The sequence below is a fragment of the Panthera tigris genome, chromosome F3, assembly GCF_018350195.1.
Source record: "Panthera tigris isolate Pti1 chromosome F3, P.tigris_Pti1_mat1.1, whole genome shotgun sequence".
Classification (NCBI taxonomy): Eukaryota; Metazoa; Chordata; class Mammalia; order Carnivora; family Felidae; genus Panthera; species Panthera tigris.
In genome coordinates this window covers 54,273,488-54,294,836 of record NC_056678.1, presented here as the reverse complement: position 1 = coordinate 54,294,836, position 21,349 = coordinate 54,273,488, and the positions used below count along the sequence as shown (strand labels likewise).

At 39.2% G+C, this 21,349-nt stretch overlaps 1 protein-coding gene across 1 annotated transcript in view; it reads left to right on the top strand.

Moving 5' to 3' along the window:
- The window catches only part of USH2A (usherin), a 767,091-nt gene that overhangs the window by 15,803 nt on the left and 729,939 nt on the right, over positions 1–21,349 (top strand). The window contains exons 2-3 of the mRNA XM_042976063.1: positions 18,694–18,781; positions 19,614–20,302. Of these exons, the coding sequence (XP_042831997.1) occupies positions 19,818–20,302 (485 nt within the window). The 5' untranslated portion in view covers positions 18,694–18,781; positions 19,614–19,817. The remainder of the gene's footprint in view (positions 1–18,693; positions 18,782–19,613; positions 20,303–21,349) is intronic.

The window sequence follows — 21,349 nt, the reverse complement described above, 5'->3', positions numbered from 1 at the left end:
GTAATGTTTTGGACCCTTCACCAGGTGTGCTTTGATTTGTTTGTTGATGTAGCCCTGGAAAGGAAAACGAACAGAACACACACACACACACACACACACACCCAAAAACAAAAAACCAGACACATCAACTACAAGCAAACAACAGGGTGGAGGTGGTGTGGATGGAAGAGGCCTTATGCCATACAAAGAGAGAAATGACAGGGGCAGGGAAAAAGAAAAAAAAATAAAAATTGGCCAGGCAGAGAAACTAGAGGCTTAATCCAGAGAGAGAGAAAGGAAAATGAAGAAGGAGGCTGGGAAAAAGAAAAGAAGATAAAGTTATCCAGACAGAGAAACTATAGAGTTTAATCCAGAGATAGAGAAAGGAAAATAAGGAAGGAGGCGTAGAACATGTATCAAGAGAATGGATTAAGAATGTCTGCTTAAACAGACCAACAACCAGAGTAACCAGACTAGAGGAGCGATGAGATAAGAAGAAGAAAAGGAAGAATATATAATAAGAACTGTCTGAGAATTACACCAAGCAATTCAACAGTGCTGGTCTGGAGCAGGGGCCCTCTGGTTCATCAGCATCAATGCTGCTTCAGTACAAAGGAGTTATCAGATGGGGAGGGGCGTGGTTTGGTGTAGGCGGGTCCCACCTCCACTGTGGGCGTGGTGTCTGTTCCCTGAAGCGCCCACTTATGGCCCCTCAGGTTGTCCCGGTGGGTCCCTGGAATGAACTCTGCCTCTTTTCCTCCTGGACTCTTGGGTTCCAAGTCCTTTGGCCTCAAGACGGCTTTGTTTGAGAGACCAGGGAACTTTGGATCCCCATACTTCTCTGCCACGTTGGCCCCTCCCACCAACCCCTCCCTTCTGAGGAACTGCGCTTCCACCGGGCTCAGGTCCTCTGGGGGAGAGTCTCGCTGAGCAGCGGCTGGGTGTCCGCCTGCCTCCAGGAATGCTCCCGAGACGGCGCTGTTGCTGTTGCCGGTGCCCAGAGATCAAGGCTGAGTGCCAGCCCACCCCAGAAAAGGTTCGTGCGATCTTGTAGCAGCAGCAGCAGCAGCAGCAGCAGCAGCATTTCAGGGTTTATAGAAAATCACAACACACATCTAGCGCCAGGCTTCCCCGTTATTACGTCCTTGTCCCAGCACCAACAAATGTGGTTGTTCTCCGGGTCCGCTGGCACCTTTGTCTGGGAGGTGGCGGCACAGCCTCTACCAAATGTCCTCCCCGCAGGGGTGCTGCCACTCCCTGTGTGGCCCGTGGACCCCTCAGACCTCGCTCTCGGCTCTTGGGGATTCGCCCTTCCCACCAGAGCACCACAAGGTATTGAGCTGCAGAGCCTCAGACTCTGTGCTCCCCCTGTTTATAGTCTTGATGGAATTTAAACCCTCTCCTTTCTCCCTTTTTTTGTTCAGTTCCTGCGGCTGTTCCCACTTTTCCTCTTTCTCTCCAGCTCCTTAGGGGGTGGGGGTGCTTTTCCCGTATCCACCCCCCACCCCCATCTCCCCCCTCTCTCCCCAAGCAAAAACAGCCCCCTGCCCTGCGCAGCTTCTCTCTCCCCAGTTCACCTCTCCGTGCTACATACCTGCCGAGTTCTGTGGTTCAGGTTGTGCAGATCAGTTTTCTAGGTGTGCGAGATGGTTTAGTGTTGATCTGGCTGCATTTCAGCAAGGAGGAACCCAAAAAAACCCTTCCATGCTGTTCCGCCATGTTGGTCCCTCCTCAGGGCAGAGCGGGAATCCAGCCACCGCAGGAACCGCTTCACAAGCACCCGGGGCCATGTAGTCAGCTCAGCGTCACCTGCAGCTGCCGATGGCACACCAATACTCTGTGCAATCAGCCTTGACGTCACCTCTTTCAGTTCGGTTTGTTTTATTTGCATCATCTTCCTTAGTCTGGCTAAAGGCTTGTCAACTATATTTTCAAAAAACTTAGTTTCCTCAATAGTTTAAGTGTTTTGTTCTTTATAAACATGTTTTACTTTTTATAAAATAAAAAATTTTATTTATTATTTATTTCCCCTTCTAATATTTATTTCCTTCCCTCTGCAAACTATGAGCTTAGTTGTTTCTTTTCTAGCCCCTTGAGGTATAAAGTTGAGTTGTTTGTTTTCAGTCTGTCTTCTTTTGTAACGTAAGCTTTTATCACAACACACTTTGCTTTTAGTATTGCTTTTGCTACATCCTGTAAGTTTTGGTAGATTGTGTGCATTTTCATTGGTCTCGAAGTATTTTCTAATTTACGTTTCGCTTTCTCCTTTGACCCAATGGCTGTTGAAAGTGTGCTATTTAATTTCCACACATTTGTGAAACTTCCACCTTTCTTTCTATTGATTTCTAGTTTTATTCCATTGTGTTCAGAAAAGATACTTGGTATGATTTCAGTCTTCTTAAATTTGTGAAGAATTGTTTTGAAGCCTACCTTGTGATCTATCCTGGAGAAAGTTTTGTGTGTGAGCAAGAACAATATATATTCTGTTGCTATTAGGTAGAGTATCTGTATATGTCTGCTGGGTCCATTTCAATGTTCAAGTCCTGTGTTTTCTTTATTGATCTTCTGTCTGAATGTTGTATACGTTATTGCAAGTAGGGTATTGAAGTCTCCTACTATTATTGTATCTCTGTGTATTTCTCCCTTCAGTTCTGTCAATATTTACTTTATGTACTTTGGTGCTCTGATGTTGGGTACATATATATTTATAATTCTGATGTTTTCTTGGTGAATTGACCTTTTTATAATTAATTATATGTATATATATAATTTTATAATTATCTTATGTTTGCTTGATGAATTGACCTTTTTATCATTATATAACGGCCTTTGTCTCTTAAAACAGTTTTTTTATTTAGTCCATTTTGTCTGATGTAAGTATAGGCAGTTCTGCTCTTTTTGGTTACCATTCGCATGGAGTATCTCTTTCCCTTCCTTCTCTTTCAGCCTATGTATGTTTTTAAAGGTGAAGTGGGTCTCTTGTAGGCAGCATATAGTTGGATCTTACCTTTTTTAATCCATTAAACTACTCTGTCTTTTGATAATGTAATCCATTTACATTTGAGTTACTGATAAGGATTTACTACTGCCGTTTTGTTTTCTGTTAGTCTTTTCCTTTTTTCTGTCTTTTCCTCTGTTGTTACGTTTTGTTTGTATTAATATGCTTTGATTCCTTTCTCTTTTGTGCAGCCTCTATAGTGTGTGTGTGTGTGTGTGTGTGTGTGTGTATGTGTGTTTTGTGGTTTCCCTGGGGTTTACATAAAATATCTGATAGTTATAACTATTTTAAATTCCAGTCTAAATATACATATGTATACAGTCTATTTTCTATATGTATACAGCCTATTTTAATATATAGTCTATGTTAAGCTGATAACAGGTTTAGTGCAACTGCATACAAAGTTTCTACACTTTAATTCCTCTCTCTACACTTTGTTATAATTGTCACAGTTTATATATATTATTATTGTGTATGTCTTCTCACTTTTTGTTATATTTTTAATACTTTTTGCCTTTAATGTTTATATAAGATTTGAAAGAGATTTACCCATTATTAGAGGAATATAGAATCCTCTATTTGTCTTTTTTTCTTCTTTTTTATTTTTTCTTTTTAAAAATCTTAATTCCAGTATAATTAGTATACAGTGTTATATTTCAGGTGTATGATATAGTGATAACAATTCCATATATTACTCAGTGCTCATCGTGATCAGTGTATTATTAATCCCCTTTACCTATTTCTCCCTTTCCCCCACCTACCTCCCCTCTGGTAAACATCTGTTTGTTTTCTAGTGTTAAGAGTCTGTTTTTTTGGTTTGTCTTTTTTCTTGTCATTTTTTTCATTTCTTTCTTAAATTCCACATATGAGTGAAATCATATGGTACTTGTTTTTCTCTGACTTATTTCACTAGCATTAGACTCTCTAGATCCATCCATGTTGTTGCATGTGGCAAAATTTCATTCTTTTTTATGGCTGAGTAATATTCCATTATATATATATGTGTGTGTATGTATATATATACAGATATGTATATATATATGTACATATATATACATACACACATATATATACACATATGTATATACACATACACACACCCCATCTTCATTCATTTATCAGTGGACACTTGGGCTGCTTTTATAGTTTTGCTATTGTAAACAATGCTGCAACAAATGTAGGGGTGCGTGTATCCCTTTGAATTCATGTTTTTGTGTTCTTGGGGTAAATACCAACCAGTGCAATTACTGGATTATAGCATAGTTCTATTTTTATTTTTTGAGGAAGCACCATACTGGTTTTCACTGTGGCTGCACCAGTTTGTGTCCCCACCAACAGTGCAAGAGAGTTCCTATTTCTCCACATCCTCACCAATGCCTGTTTCTTGTGTTTTGATATTAGCCATTCTGACAGGTGTGAAGTGTTTCATACTTTCCTATGCTACTGTGTGGCTATAAAGCAACCTTTCATTTTAACTGAGAGAATTGCTTTTAGCATTTTTGTCAGGCAGGTCTTGTGGTGATGAACTCCCTTACTTTTTCTTTGGGAAAATATTTTTGAAGGAGAATTTTGACTTTAGCATTTTTGGGTGACGTTTTTTGTTTTCGTTTTTTTTTTTTCCTCCTCTTTCAGCACTTTGAAAATATCATCCTGCTCCCTTCTGAAAATGCAAGGTTTCTGTTGAAAAATCTTACGGGAATTCCCTTGTACGTGATAGATAAGTCCCTTTTCTCTTGCTGCTTTCAAAAATCTCTTTGTCTGTAACTTTGACATTTGATTATAATATGGCTCAGTATGGAATTCTTTGTACTCTTTTTTTCCCCTTTGTCTTTTGGGATTCTTGAACCTTGATATCCATTTCTTTGGCCAGTTTTGGGAAGTTTTCAGCCATTAATTCTTTGAATAAGCTTTCTGTTCCTTTTTCTCTCTTCTCTTTCTGAGACCCTTTAATGTGTATATTGCTCTGCTTTGTAGTGTCCTATTAGTCTCTGAGCGTTCTTCATTCCTTTTCATTCTTTTTTTCTTTTTATTCTTCTGATAGAGTTATTTCAGTGGCCTATCTTTGAGTTCACTTTTTTTTTTTTTTTTTTGTTCCGGTTGACCTAGTGTACTGTTGAATCCTTCTAGTGATTTTTTTTTTAGTTCAATTATTATGTTCTTCAGCACTGTGATTTCTTTTTAATATTTTCTTTTTTTTTTTTTTTCAAATTCTTGTTTTGTGTGCACATTGCTATCTCGCACTCGATAAGCATCTTTATGACTGTCATTTTGAATTCTGTGTCAGGTAAGTTATGTAACTACATTTCATTAGGTTCAGTTTCTAGAGATTTATCTTGTTCCTTTATTTGGAAAATCTTTGCCTGCTTTTTTCATTTTCTTCGAGTTTGTTCTGTGTTTTTCACATTAGACAAAGTGGCCAGCTCTCTTAGCCTTAACAGATTGGTCTCATACATTAGAAAACCCCCACCAACTAGCCCAGCCAGATATTCTGGTGGGCCTCTCACATCTTTTGGTAGTCTAACTCACTTCCTTTTTTGTTTGTTTGTTTTGTTTTTTGTTTTTGCAATCCTTAGGCATCTAGTGCCCTGTCAATGAGCTGGGATACGTGAAATTGCATCCCATTCCTTTGGCCACTCCTAGAATAGTTAGATCATTGGATACTGTGTTCAACTCCTTCTCTCTCCAGGGAGAAGCTGTGAGTGAGGTTATTCACATTCTATGTCAGGTGAATTATGTAACTCCATTTTATTAGGTTCAGTTTCTAGAGATTTGTCTTGTTCCATTTTGATATAACAATGTAACATATTTTATTGATAGGGTATTAAATGTTTGATACCTCTACATTTTTGGAGGCAAACCCTATGTGGCTTATTCTTTTGATATATCAGTGGATTAGATGTTGTAGTGTTTTATTTAGGAATTTACATTAATATTCATGGTAGTAGAGGACAATTTTTGTATTATTTTTCTATTTGCTTTTGTTACTTATCCTGAATTGCAATAATGTAATACTTTAGTATTTAATGGAATCAAGGTATAAGATCCAACAGAATCCTATGACAGATAAGATGGTTCAGAAACAAATCCTCATATAAGAATTTTTTATATGAAAAAAGTGCCACTGTCATATTTATAGTATCAATGGAGATAACCTCAATAAATGGTGCTCTATTAATAGTTAACTTAAAAAAATATTTGAATTAAAAATGATACCACAAAATGAGTAGAAAATACTAGATGAGTTTCTTGTAGATCATAGCAAAGTTTACATAGTTTTATGTATAAAACAATAAAGTAACCACAAAAAAGAAATTGACAATTTTTTTCATATCTTTGGGTACAAATTTATGTCAAAATCCATACACAGCCAATGAGGACATGAAAAAGTGTTCGGCATCACTAGTCACTTGGAAATGCAAATCAAAACCATGATGAGATATCCCTTCATACTCAATAAGATGGCTATTAATAAAAACAAAACCAGAAGTAATAATAAGTGTTGGTGATGGTACGGGGAAATTTGAACTCTTGTTAATTGAATGTAGGAATATAAAAGGTGCTGCCACTGTGAAAAATACAATGGTGGATCCTTAAAACATAAAACATAGAATTACCATGTGATCCATCAATTCTGTTTCTGGGTACATACCCAACAGAATTGAAGAGAAGGATTGAAGTATTGAAAGAAGAGACTCGAACACATGTTTGTACATCAGTGTTCATAGCATCCTTATTTACAATAGGCAAAATGTGGAAGCAACTCTAGTGTCCATCAACAGATGTCATCAACAGATGAAGGGATGAGCAAAATGTGATACATACAATAGAATATTATTCAGCCTTAAACAGGAAGGGAATTCTGACCTATGCTACAACATGGATGGGCCTTGAGAACAGTATGCGAAGTGAAATAAACGAACACAAAGGACAAATATTGTATGAGTCTACTTATTTGAGGTAACTGGTGTAGCCAAATTCATAGAGACAGAGTGTTTACTTTTTAAGAAGTCCATTTGGAACTTCTGAGCCTGTTTCAAATTCTTTTTCTTTTATTTTCCCCCTCTGACTCTTTTAGGTTCTCTGCTTTCCACTGTCTGACAGTCTTCCACACCTTTCTTTACCTTATGTTGGTGTTTTTAAGAGCTCTCAAAGCTATTGAGTCTTTCTACAGTTCTGGGTTTTATATGTCCCCTGAAATTAAAGCTGGAGCATAGAGCATGACTATCCAACATATGGGTTGACACCTTAACTATGAACTGCATTCTAGATTTGGGTCATGTATTCACTCCTTCATTCATTCAACAAATCACTAATTACTAGCTGTGTGTTGGTAATCAGTTGGGCATGATGCAAACATGCACAGTGGCCCTCTCTCATAGAGTTGCTGAGGATATGGTTTGTCCCATGATCAATCTTCGAGTCAGTCTTTCCTGCAGCCCACTTTCTCACATATTATAGTTCTCATCGGGACTTTGTCCATACTACTTATTTCTTTTGAACTCTACTCTGCTTTAAATGAGTTATTTGCAGACTATATTCTAATTCTATTTCAATTCTGGTGGTCAGTCTTTCAACTGCCTAAAAAAGAATTCCTTCTTTTGTGGTCTCAGTGTCTTGTTAAGTTAGGTTACTCTTTATTGCATTCTCAATGCAAGCTGCAATTCAAATAGAGAGTATTTATCCAAGTAGAAAGAATTTTACAACCCCTATAGTGGTACTTTAGGTTAAAATTATAGTCGATTCATTTGCCCCTACATAAAGTGATTCCCTTATTGCCAGTAACTTCAATCTCCTCAAGTACTCATTCAAAACTGTGCTTTTCTCCACATTTTTTCCATCTTCATGGCTTATTCTCAGTTAATCCTTCTGAATGTGCTCTATTAATGTTGTTTTAGAACAACAGAACTGGAGACATCTGAACACACTACAGCCAAAAGGAGATGTTTCTGTGGACCACAATTAAACTAAGGGTTTTCTATTCCCTCCTGAAATAAAATATCTTTTTTTCTTAAAGCAAAAGGCCAACCCTCAATTTCAAGAGTTTTCTTAAGATTTGTATCCATTCGTCAATTAGTGTACCCCTTTGCCTGATAGATTGTAGATGCTTATTATCACCTAAATTAATTTAAGGGATATGTTTAGAATATAAGAAAATGTCTAATATTGGAATGTTCTCGGAGATTGCTGCTTTAAAGAACAACCTGGCATTGTGATAAAGATTTAGATGAAATTAGGTTTGAATCTTTTTTTTCCCTCCTAAATATTAATTGTCAGAGTTTAATACATTAATACTTAGGGCTCAACGTCCTGATATCTAAAATAGTGGCAGTATTAACTATTGCTTGAGGTTTTTATATAGGTTAGATGAGACATTATTTCCTACATGGTGCCAGACACATACTGTGCACTCAGTATTATTATTTGTATGGTTACTATTACCAAAAATTGCTCACATGCTCATGTTTCTAAATTCCTTTCTTCATGCACATTTTGATTGTACATCATAATCAAATATGTTCACAGGTATGGAGTAAGGTAGAAATCCTGTTGGCTTGGTCATCAGGGGACCTGGGTTGGTTCAAATACAAAGAACAATTAGTGCCATCAGGACTGAGCATCATGTCACTTCTCTTGCATGCAACTTCGAAGTAAAACCTCTTATTTCTCAAACTCTCTGTTTTAGTTATACCAATAATGATAGTGTTCACCTATGTTTTAGAAACTGTTCTGCAAGTCTGTTTGGTTCCAGTTTTACTATCCTAATCCTTTTTCTATTTCTTGCTCTTCTCTTCTTGAAGCCTTTGGTTTCTGAACCTAAAAATCATAAGGGGCACCTGAGTGGCTCAGCCGGTTGAGCACCTGACTCAGGCTCAGGTCATGATCTCACGGTTTGTGGGTTTGGGCCCCGTGTTGGGCTCTGTGCTGACACGTCAGAGCCCGGAGCCTGCTTCGGATTCTGTGTCTCCCTCTCTTTCTCTGCCCCTCTCCCACTCATGCTCTGTCTCTCTCTGTCTTGAAAATATATAAATGTTAAAAAATTTTTTTAAACAATCATATTAATAAGCCACATAAGTAAATTACAAAGGAGAGTTACAAAGACCCTTTAGAAGAGTTTACTGGTATGGCATATTCTGTATTTTATCCCCTCAATTAAAACAAACAAACAAACAAAAAACCTCTCAAGCACCTAATGTTTACTTTTTCTCCTAAGTGATGCAATTTTTGTTCCCACCGTCACAATTTTTATGTCCTCTATTTCACTCTAAATGGAGCACACATTATTTTTCACTCACTTTGTTTTGGTGGTTATTCAATTGGATTGGGTTTCAGAGACTAAAAATCCCCCTCCCTGCTTAGCTCCCTGTGCCCTGCGTTCTGCTCTGTCTTCATGTTTCTTCCCTTAAGATAATGGCACTTTCTCAAAAACCTTTTGAAACCACACCCCCATGGGTTTTAGGCAATCCAGAGCTTTCCCACTTTGTGAGAGGGGCGCCGTGTCATTGTGAGGGGCACGGCTCTTTGTAGACACTTGACCCTTAATCATTGCCGATCATCTGTTTGGCTTCAGCTCAGCTCTGTGCTCTGCTTGCCTGCTGTCCTTCTCCACATTGTGTCATTTTCATTTTCAGACCCACACCCACCTATTTGTCCTGCTCGCCAGCCATTAACTAGCCTGCCGCGACCTGTCCCATACTGCTCCACAGCTGTTGCTTTGCTGCCAGGCGCGGAGCTGGAAAGCCACTCTTGAATTCACCTGCCAGCCTCAGTCTGGGCCCTTACCCAGGCTGAGAAGAAAGAATGGACAGGAATTAGATGGCCTGCCACATGTTATCAATGGTATCAAGTTCTCCTCCCATCCCAGTGTAACCTGAAATAGTGATGTGAAGCTTTTATGCCTCAAACAAATACGATTCTTGGATCATCAGAGAGTTTGCATAATTTAAGAAGTAGAAGAACATGTGTTCAACAGTTTTGATCAAGGCAATAAATAGCATGAGAACTGAGAGACCTAGATAGTGAATTAAAAAAAAAAACTGAGGTTCTTCAAAGTTCTAATACCTTTATTGATGCTTTGAAAATTTTCAGAAGAATCTGGAAATCTGATAAATTCTACATTACAAGGCAGAATTGGATTTCTCTCCATATTTCTATAGGAAAGAATGTGCCTCATAGATGTAGGGCAATATATTTTTTTTAATGTTTGTTTTTGAGAGAGAGACAGACAGAGTGTGAGAGGAGGAGGGGCAGAGAGAGAAGGAGTCACAGAATCCAAAGCAGGCTCCAGGCTCTGAGCTGTCAGCACAGAGCCCGACGCGGGGCTCGAACTCACAGAGTGTAAGATCATGACCTGAGCTGAAGTCGGACGCTTAACTGACTGAGCCACCCAGGCACCCTGGGCAATCTTTATTCCAAACTCAGAGTCTTTCCTTAGATTGTTTCTGTCAACCTAATGCTCATTGGTCGCTATCAAAACCCATCAACTTTCCAGGCACAATTCAACACACCACCACTTCCATGAAACCTGCTTAGCTCAGCTTTAGTATAAAATGACAAGTACTAGGCTCAATCCAGATACTCTGGGCTTTGTCCAGGCTTTGTCACTTGCCAGCCAAGTGACTTTGAGCAAGCCACTTGAGCACCAATTTTCCTTTTCTTCATGTATATTTTTGGAGTGATGTTGTCTCTGTCCAGTTTGTAGGGTTGTCATAAAGATCAAGTGAAATACTCTATAAAAGTGTTTGGTAAACTCTACTGATAGATAAATGTTATGGTAGCATTTCCCCCAAATGTACTCCCTCTACTTGCCTTTAGATGTACAATTACAGACTATCTCATTAGGTATAAGTAGGAAACAGATACAATGAGTGCTAACAGCCAAAACCCTGTTTTCATTGCTCTGTTCTCTACATTTAACCCCCCAACAACCCTAGGAGAGGGGTCATATTTTCACTTTATAGATGAATAAGCTGAAGCAAAACAGAGGTTAAGTAACCTGCCAACAACACACAGGCGATGGTCAGTGGAGCCAGGCTTCTAACCCAGGCTGTCTCTGGAACTTGCCTTCTTAACCAGTGAGTGGTTAACCACCTATCATAATGATCCAGGTGATGGAGGGCATATGGTTCATTCATTTAACCTTTTACTATTTTGGGGGGAGAGGGAGGAGAAATTTCCTAGAACATAATACTTCCCTCACCAACTTCTCTACACCTTATGAGAGGTGGGGCTAAGCCACAGCAGCAAGGCATGATACTTTGCTTGTCTTTTCAGTGACTGCCTCTTCAGATGGGGATATGTTCCTTTACTGTGGCCGACTGAGCCCAAGGGTCACTTCTGAGGGCATGTCTCTGGCTTCACTTCAGGGAGTGCTGACACGTGGCTTATCTCTTTCCGGCTTGTTTATCCTTGTCTGTAGGATTTTCTGAAGTTTTTGATATTCTCTAGGAGGCAAATGCTCTATTATCAAGGGTCTAGCCCTGGCTTTGAGGATCAAACAATGGCGAGAAGTCAACTTCCATATGCTTCTGGGTACATCTCTAACCCATTCCAAGAAAGGAGGCTTCTGTTACATGGCAGAATGGAGTTTTCCTAGAATGAAGGTATATCTCCTGCCAGACACTTTAAGGAACAAACATGGTATAAAGGGGAACTTGCTAGTTGCCCTGCTAGCTGGGGTGTGTGACTGGCACTGAGACTGTTTCCCACATGATCCCCCATCCACGTTTCTGGTTATATTCTCTGACTTGACTTGCTTCCACCTCACATACCTTCGTATTCTTCTGTTCCAGCCGTACGTCTACCCGTCCTCTTCTTCCCACAGGCCCTTGTTTGGGAGTTTCCTTTCCTTGTTTGGGAGAATTTTTCTTGCCAGAATAAATTACCTCCTTTTCTAAGATCTGTCTGAGATGTTTGTGGCCAGTTTTCTCTTTGTTTTGATACTCATTCGCCAATCGACTAGATCCAGTGTCACTAATGGGGTACTAGCCCTCTATGGGCCAAATAGCTGTTGCTTCCTCTGATAGAACTGGAAAATGAAAAGTGCCGTTATTCCCTTCTAGGCACCACAAGTAAATGCTTCCACTCTGCAGGGTCAGCCCTGCCCACTGACCAGAGGAGATGTGTTTCTACGAATGCAGGTTAGGTCTTTAGCTGTCCACATAGTGTACCAGCCTTGTTCTCAAGCACGTTTGAAAGGAATGTCGGGAATTTTCCCAGTATGTGTGCAGCTGTATAAGGAAATGCAGCAGGCCCCGTACACCACATGGGGGAGTCCCTATTGTCATAACAAATGATCCTAAAATCTCAAAGGCTTAAAATCATATGGGTTTCTTTCTTGTTCTTACTACACATCTTTCATGTTACCTGTACATTTCAGGTAATCTGGGTGTTGTAGGTATTTTCATTGGGAAACTTGGATGATGATAGATGTTCCATTTTGGTTCAGCTGTTTAGCACATCAGGAGTGAGGGCCACTCCAGCACTGGCTCTTTAATTTTTTTAAATTATTTTTTAATGTTTATTATTAAACATTTTTGAGAGAGAGATCAGGACGGAGTGTGAGAGGGGGAGGGACAGAGAGAGAGGGAGACACAGGGTCCAAAGCAGGCTCCAGTCTCTGAGCTGTCAGCACAGAGCCTGATGCGGAGCTTGAACCCATGAACTATGAGATCATGACCTGAGCCCAAGTTAGACGTTCAACCGACTGAGCCACCCAGGTGTCCCCAGCATTGGCTCTTTAAACTTTGTCCTGCATACTAGTCACTTTCACTAACATACTATTTCTTAGATTTATTCTCACGTACCTTGTATTAGCAGCCTTAGTAAGAATTCGGAAACCAAATAATAGGCAGATTATTGCTGTTCACCAAAAAAAAAAAAAAAAAAAAAAAAGATTTACTCTCTGAATTTTAAGCATTGCAGGGCGGTTATATAAGTGCAGAAAACTGCAAAAGAAAATGGAAGATAATTTTCAAGAAGAAGAAGCATTTTTCTAAACTTTTTTGGAGTGTTGACTCTGTCTTGTCTAGAAAAAACATACTTCAAGTTTGTAGAAAAAGGTAAAAATTCTATCGGCAGAGGCATAATGAATACATGATGGTGGTGAGAGGCTGAAGTCTTCCTTTTCTGTCTCCCCACATTGCTTTAAAAATCTTTTCTATAGTGCTCATGGAGTACTTACATAATTTTTATTTTTTTAGAGTTTTTATTTTGAGAGAACACACACATGGGTGCGGGGTAGGGGCAGAGAAAGAGGGGGAGAGAGAGAGAGGGGGAGACAGAGAATTCCCAGCAGGCTCCGCACCGTCCATTCAGAGCCCCATGCGGGACTCGATCTCACGAACCCACGAGATCATGACTTGAGCCGAAATCAAGCGCGGGTTCAACCAACTGAGCCACCCAGGCGCCCAATACTTAAGTAATTTTAAAAGAAAAATATACGGGATAGAGGAGGGCAGAAGCTCAGGTTTTCCTCTTTTACTGTGCTTCAATTGTACCTTCTCATTTTAACCCGTGGCAGAAGAGACGTGCTGTCATCGGTTGAAGAACTGTTTCAACACCTAACTTGTATCGCAGGAAACCACAGGAGACAGGAGAAAAGTAAAATAAATAAGCAAAAAATAAATAAATAAATAAATAAATAAATAAATAAATAAATAAATAAAACAGGAAGAGACAGACAGCAGAATTCATTGTAATAGGATAACAACTTGTTGGTATTTGTCATGGGCATTGAGTGGTTTCCAGCTTTCTGGCATTACCCAAAACAGCTGCTGTGAACGTGCCAAATGTACCTCCTGGTAGGGGTGCGAAGGTGTTCTAATGAATGTGCATCAAGTGGAAACCTGCTGTTTCTTAGGATATATGCAGCTTCAACTTTTCTAAATATGCCAAATTATTCTCTGACGCATTTACATCAGTTTAGTCTTCCACCATAAATATTTAGGGTTCCTGTTACTACCTACCTTCCATTACAATTGGAATTTTCCTGATTTAAAACTTGTGCTATCTTCATACCATATCATTGTGGTTTTAATTTGCCTTTCCCAGATTACTGATAAAGGTTGAACACTTCCTATAAGTTTATTGGACCCAGGTGTTTAATCTATGAAATGCTTGTTCATTTCACATCTTTTAAAAAATTCTAATATTTACCTTTTGATTTGTAGGAATTGTGTCAGCACTCTGTATAGTAATCTCTTCTCTGTTATGTGTGACATGTCTTCTGCATGGCTTATGTTTCCACTTTATGGAGACATTTGGGCAGAAGTTCTTCATTTTAGTGTAACAATTATTTATCTCATATGTTTTGTGCTCTTTGTACCCAATTTAAGAAATACGTCCTTATCTCAAGGTCACTAAAATGTCTCCTTTAATTTCCAAAGATTTTAAAGCTTTGCCGCTTACATTTAAGTCTCAGTCTATCTGTATATGATAATTTTTATACTTGGTGAGAGATTGGGATCTGATTTCATTTTGTTTTCCAATAAGGGTAATTAATTTTCCTTGCAACTCTCATTGACTACTTTCCTAATGATATGCAAGAAGAAATATAAGTCCCTACAGGTATGTGAGTCTTGTGGTTCCTTTTTTAAAAAAAAAATTTACTTACTTATTTTGAGAGAGAGAGAGAAAGAGTGCACACAAGGAGCAGAGACAGAGGGAGAGAGAGAGAATCCCAAGCAGGCTCATCATCGTCAGTGAGGAACCCGATGTGGGGCTCAAACTCATGAACCGTGAGATCACGGCCTGAGCCCAAATCAAGAGTCAGACGCTCAAATGACTGAGCCACCCATGCGTCCCTTCTTTATGTTTCTATTGGAATTTTTCCCCATCTCTGCATGAATGTTACACTCTCCTAATTTATATGGCTTTAATATATGTCTTGAAATCGACAAGGGCAATTTTCTCCCCCCTTGTTCTTTTACATCCTCTAGAGTATGTTTGTCAAGTGGCATAAATAACTGTTGTGATTTTTATAGGAATTGCATTGGATTAATAGATTACTATAAAAAAACTTAATCCTTATGATAGTCATTTAATCCAAGAACATAATTTATCTCTCCCTTTGCTTTCGTTCCCTTAAATGTTAATCAATAAAGCTTAAATGTTCTTTACCCCCAGAGGAAGAAATAAAAAAAAAGTGCATTCCTACTGAGTACCTTATATCTAAAGAGCATCTTTTGGTTTGTTATATTTTCTAGTTTATTTCATTCTTTAACTGGAATAGAGAAGTGCAGTGGATTTTTTTTTACCTATTGATCTTTATATCAGATGGGGCTAAATTATTCTGCAATAATAAGGAATACCACAATTTCAAACAAGTTCTTTAAACAATAAAAGTTTGTTCCTCACACATGCTACATGTCCAACAGGGTCAGCAGGGGGGACTCTGATCAATGTCTTCCCAGCCAGGGAAAGAGGCCGACAGAGCAGCACCATCTGGACGCGGCAGAGTGAAAGAGCGAGTGAGCAAGCATAGTAAATTGCACACAGGTACTTGTAGCTTCACCCTAGTAATGGCACATGTCACTGCTCATATTTCATTAGCTAAAGCAAGTCACATGGCTACCTCTAACTTGACAAGGGGTGAAGTAGCATATGCCTAGAAAAAAAGAGAGCTCCCCAAACTGAGGAACAGCATTAATCTATGTACATCTCTCTGGAACTTAGGTAAAATATTTGTCTCTAGATTGTACTACCTAGAGAGGTGATTTGATAATCATTTGATAATCATTTCAGTACTTACCTTGGTATTTATTTTCCTTATTTCAATGCACTGGCTAGTAAAATATTTAATAGAGGCAGTGATAGTGTGTATTCTTGTTCTCCTGATTTTACCGAAGTGCTAATTATTGGGAAGAAGAAGAAGAAGATGATGATGATGATGAAGATGATGATGATGATGATGATTTATGATGGTGGTTTTTGCAAATATCCTGTGTCAAGTTATGTGTTTAGTTTGTTAAGGGATTTGGTCCTAAATAAATAGTTTTTGGTTCTCAATTAATAATCCTTTTTTAAGGATTTTGGTCCCAAACAAATCACATGAATTTTTTTCTTTAATATGTTTTTATGGTGAATTACATTAATGTATTTTAAAATTCAAATAGATTTTGTAATTCTGGAATAAGCCCAACTTGATCAGGAGATTTAATCTCTTTATACATTTCTAGATTCAATTTGCTTATGTTTTATTCAGAATTTTTTTTTGTTTTTAGTTTAAGTACCTTAGTGAGAAAGGCCTATAATTTTTCTTTTTTTCATATTTTCCTTTCTGTTTTTTTTTTTCTTTAACATGTGTGTCAAAGTTATACTGGCCTCATAAAATAAAATGGGAAATACTCTCTTTTATTGTATTTGCAAGACTGTAAAAATCAGAATTAGTTTAATTAAAATTAATTTGGGTTGTTTCTATCTGTCTTCTCAAGTTATCTTAGGTTGGGATATTTTTAGGAATTTGTCTAATTTGTCTAAGAATTCAAGTTCAATTCTTATAAAGTTGCCTACAATATATTCTTATATTTGTAATCAGATTATATCTATAGTTTATGCCTGTATTATCATATCCAATATTATTATACATCTATTATGTTGTCTTGATCAGTTATGCCAGAAGTGAAACAATTTTAATAGTAAATCCATGGATGCTAAAAATCCAGGAATAAGGGATACTTCTTGATTTTGCCCATCAAAACTCACTCTCAGGTGTTTGAAAAACTTAGCTTATTATAGTAAGCTTTTCCAGAATAAGGAGTATGAACTTACTTAGAGTTGTCTTACTAAAACACTATTTTCTGGACTTTTTCAAAACAAGGAAATTCTGATTCAATGTGACGTGATGTTTTCTCAGCGAGAAAAAGAAATTGCTAGCACCTCTCTTTGGTAGATTGCAAAACGCTCACAAATTCTCTTCATTCTGTGTGCCCCCTTGTAGTGTGACTTTGCCATTCCTTCTTTGAAGAATAGGGTCTATTTTATAGCCATTGACTCTTGACCTCATCATGTGACTGCTCTGGTCACTGGGACATTAGCAAATGTGATGCGAGCAGAGGCATGACAAGTACTTCACATGGGAACCTCCCATCTTATGCTGCTAAGAATCTTTCTGCTCCTATCAGAATGAGCCTGGGGTATGCTCCCATGACTGTCAAGGCAACCACTAGATGAGAGAGTGAGGCCAAACCAGACCATCCAAACTCATCCATGCTGATCCAAACCAGAATTACTCAGTGAATCCGCAGAAATATATGGGGGTGGGGGGTGGGGGGAGAAAGTGTCCGTAGTTAGCTAAATTTTCCTCCTGTACATGTTCATTTTTTCTAAACTTCTTTCTCAGGCACTTCTAGGGGTGGTGGAACTGTTGGTGCCCAATTCATTTACTGGATGTGTCCTCAAGATTGATAGTACCCAAAAGCAAAAGTTGAGGGATGTGTCAATCCATTGTCTGCCTTTGCAAATTACAGGCAGAGTTTCTGAATGTGGAGCAGAGTCGCTAATCTTAGATTGTCTATTTTGAGTCATGACTTCCTACTACAAAGCAGCAGTTATATGGTAGAAGGATTCTCATCCCCTGAATGGTGACCCAAAAGATACACTGAAGATACACAATTTAAAAAGTTAGGCCTTGGATTCACAAGGCATAAGGGCAAGCCAGAGATTGAGTAGATTGTTTAAAGGCAAATGTGCATGTTTTGTAACAGGTCTTAACAATGCATTTGTCTAATTCACTGAATCCTATGTATCTATTTCCAAATGTATCTTCCCAAGCTCTCAAGGAATTATATATTAGCTGGTATTACATTAGTATTTGTTTTTAATGAAATTTGCCCTTATAAGATTGTAATAACCGACAAGTGGAAAATAGGATATTTTGACAAAAGGTGAAAGTTTTCTCTAGAAGCACCTAGTCCTGATAAGCTTGATATATAAAAGGTTGTGGTTTCTACGCCTCTCATTGAAGAGACAGGAAAGGAAATCAAAGAGATGACACTTTGGGTTTGTCTCTGGCTGCCTTACTAACAAGAAACACCAAAAACAGTTCTCTCATTTCTAAACATTTTTCTGAAGAGGATGACTTACAGAAAACAGAACCACAATCACCTAGTTTTTTCCCAAACAAGTTTTCCATTTTTAAGATAAGAATGAAGCAATAGATGTATCAGTTGCTTCAGAATATTTTGCATCTAGGATGAGATATCTCAGTAGAGAAGGGAGAATTTTGAATATAATAGAAACTACATAGAATTGACATCAAACATGTACTCATGCATATATACATATTCATATCCAATTAGGCAGCTAAAAAGTCAATAATCCTCTTGCTTCTGTAGTTTAATTAAAATCTCTCATTTCCAAATGCAACATTTAGAGATAACATCAGCTGCTCCTCATGAAGTAGAGAAACGTGTTTTTAGAAGGGGGTATCCAGGGGTGAAGAAGGCAGCAACAATAAAGCGGTCAACAGAAACTTACATCCATGGACCAAGCTGTTAGGGCCTCAGTATAGTAAGGTTTAGAATTCCATTTTGTTTCCCTAGAAAGGAGAAAGGGCACTGGAAATGACTCCTTGTGTTACTGTATTAGTGGCGGGTCATTTTGACTCCATGATTAAATGGATGGAGGTGTGCGAAAGCGGTAAAGGGGAGGGGCTAAACGGGGATTATGGGTTAAGGTGTACTGCTACTTTAAAATTATGCATGCCTGGCCCCATCCAGGTCCCTCCCACTGCTTGAAGCACCTGCTGGAAGCCTGGGGAGTTCAGTTCCAGGCGGGCCACCAAGCAGACTGCGCTCTGAGTTTCAGGTAACCAAGTGTTTGCCGTGCAGAATACTTTACTTGGGCACCCACGTCTTCCTTGCAGAATTCCTGCTGCTGTGGCCTATTTGCTAAGAGTAACCCGGGGGTTACCGCAGCGTTGCCAGGCAACGAGGGACAGCGGTCCTGTGAAGAGCCATTTGTCACACTGAGGGGACTGGTTGAAATGCAATAAGGAGATGGTAATTCAGCTTATTTATCAATACAATTACTTACACAGTATTAGGGGTCCATATTTAACCTACAAATACATAGTCATAGGAGGAAACACGAACACAAACGTTTGCTAAATACTAAGGCATAGGACAGACAGATGGTGTTGGGTTTCTAATCAGCTTTCCTGTGAGCTTAAAGTTGCTGCACATGCTGGGTTGGGGGAAAGGCCCAAAGCGCTTTGCCAGCTTTATTTCGGACATCTGTAAGTTAGCTGTGTGCTACAACATAAGGTGCCCGTCTAAAGAAAATCTATGCAATTCTTTACCTTGTTAAGTAGATAGTGCTAATTCCCTGGGGGAGAGTAGCACTCTTAAATTGCTGTGTGGTGAAATGTATTCACAAGAAGTATATGTGTATCCGTGTATGACTATACATGGGAAACTGGTCGTCCTGGGCACTTTCAAAGTGTCTGATTTGCCCGGTACAAAGGTTACCTAACCAAAGAATAAGTGTTTTCCTCTAGACAGTGTGTTTCAGAATGTTTTTGCTCTTTGAGAAGTTCAGTAATGTTTCTCATGAGGGGCTCACAGTCCGCAGGCTTGGGATGAACTTAAATTTTAAAGATGTAGCAGCTTTTCCTTGACACTTTGTTTTTGATTCCCAGACACCAGCTGCTACTCATGTCTTCACCGTTGCTAAGAACGTCTGTGGTATTACCTCAGTGTGAAAACGTGTCTGCAGCTTCCCGAAAATGGAGTATCTCAACGTTACTTAAAGCACCCTGCTTTAAAGTGTTGCTGGCGGGCGGCATTGGCCTTATTATTTATTTAGGAATGCTTTATCAGGAGGAGAATGCTTTTCTGTGAACATGAGTCGCCTGGCTCTTTCACCGGGCTTCCGCTTCTTGTCCCACGTCATTGCAACATTGACCTTTGCGTATTTCGCTGCCATCTCGCTGGCTGACTCACAGGGCCTTTTCCCGAGGCTGGAGAACGTGGGAGCTTTCAAGAATGTTTCCATCGTGCCACCCCAAGCAACATGTGGGCTCCCAGGCCGCAGCACTTTTTGTCAGAGCTCCACTGCTGCCGCCAGTCTGCAGTTCTGTACCCAGCGGATGTGCATCCAGGACTGCCCATACAGGTCTTCACCGCCCGGCCACATCGCCCTGTTCTCCGCGGGCCTCGGGAGCTGCATCACCGTAGACAAGCGTGATCTGTGTCCCAACGCTCATAGCAATTCCACAAGTTTTATTTTTGGAAATCACAAGAATTGCTTTTCTTCTCCTCCTTCTCCAAGGCTGGCGGCATCGTTTACTCTAGCTGTGTGGCTGAAACCTGAGAAGGAAGGTGTAATGTAAGTAGTGGAGTGAGTGTAAGCTTTCCTAGGGGTCCCGAGCCATAGTAGTGAAGACTGTTGCAACACGAATCCTTGAACTAGAAACGAAGGCCAACGTTGGAATCCATGCAGTTGAAGACCAGTTGCTATGGCCGTCTTCCTGTTTAAGTTTACATTGCAAATATTGTTTTCCCAAATTTACAGTTGTTTCTCCTTTCCATGGATGAAGTGAGCCCTCAAAAAAGAATATGTTAAGATAGCTTCCTTGCAGAGAGACGTGTTTACACGTGTCTCATGTATTCCCTGGTCGTTTAGCCAAACCTTTGGTCTTGGCCTTCAGAGGCTCAGCCAGGCTCAGTGTGAGCTTTACAGTGCACGGGCTACTAGTACAAATAATTGATATTTCCTAAGTCTTGATCTAGGTTTTTATAAACAACCTGCTCCTGCTGGAGTATAAAATTTTCATCAGGCAGATGGCTCTCTAAGGGCTTAGGACTGTCTTTAATTCATCCGTATTTTCCCAGGAAGAGGTGTTTGTTTGACTCATGGAAGATGCCCAATAACATGAGTTGAATAAATGAATAATCCTCTAACTCTGAAAGGATACAGCTTTTTGCCCTTTGCCTTGTCGTGTCTCCTGTTTGGAAATATATAGATAAGCATAAAAGAGTCCCAATAGGTTTTATGCCATCGATCCCACTAGAAATGCCTTCAGTGAGTTTGTAGTGGGGCTTTGTCATTTTTTGTTTATATAATCACTTGGTTTTCATTCTGTAATATTTTCTAAAACTGACATCTCGTGTTTTCCCTAAGTATTTAGAGCCGATCTGGAGATTTGAATAAGTAAGGAAGTTTTGAGGCACTTTTTGTTTATCTTTTGTCTTCCTGTAGAGCTTTTGGCTCTCCCCCTTGTGACAGTTTCTTTGTTTGAGAGCGTTAACCAAATATCTAAAAACTTGTGAAACAAACCAGAAAAGTCTTATAATCTTATAAGCAAATATGACTTAAATGTCTTTGGTGTTTAGTTTTAATTTGCCAAGTGAAAGTCAGCATTTTTCTTCATGT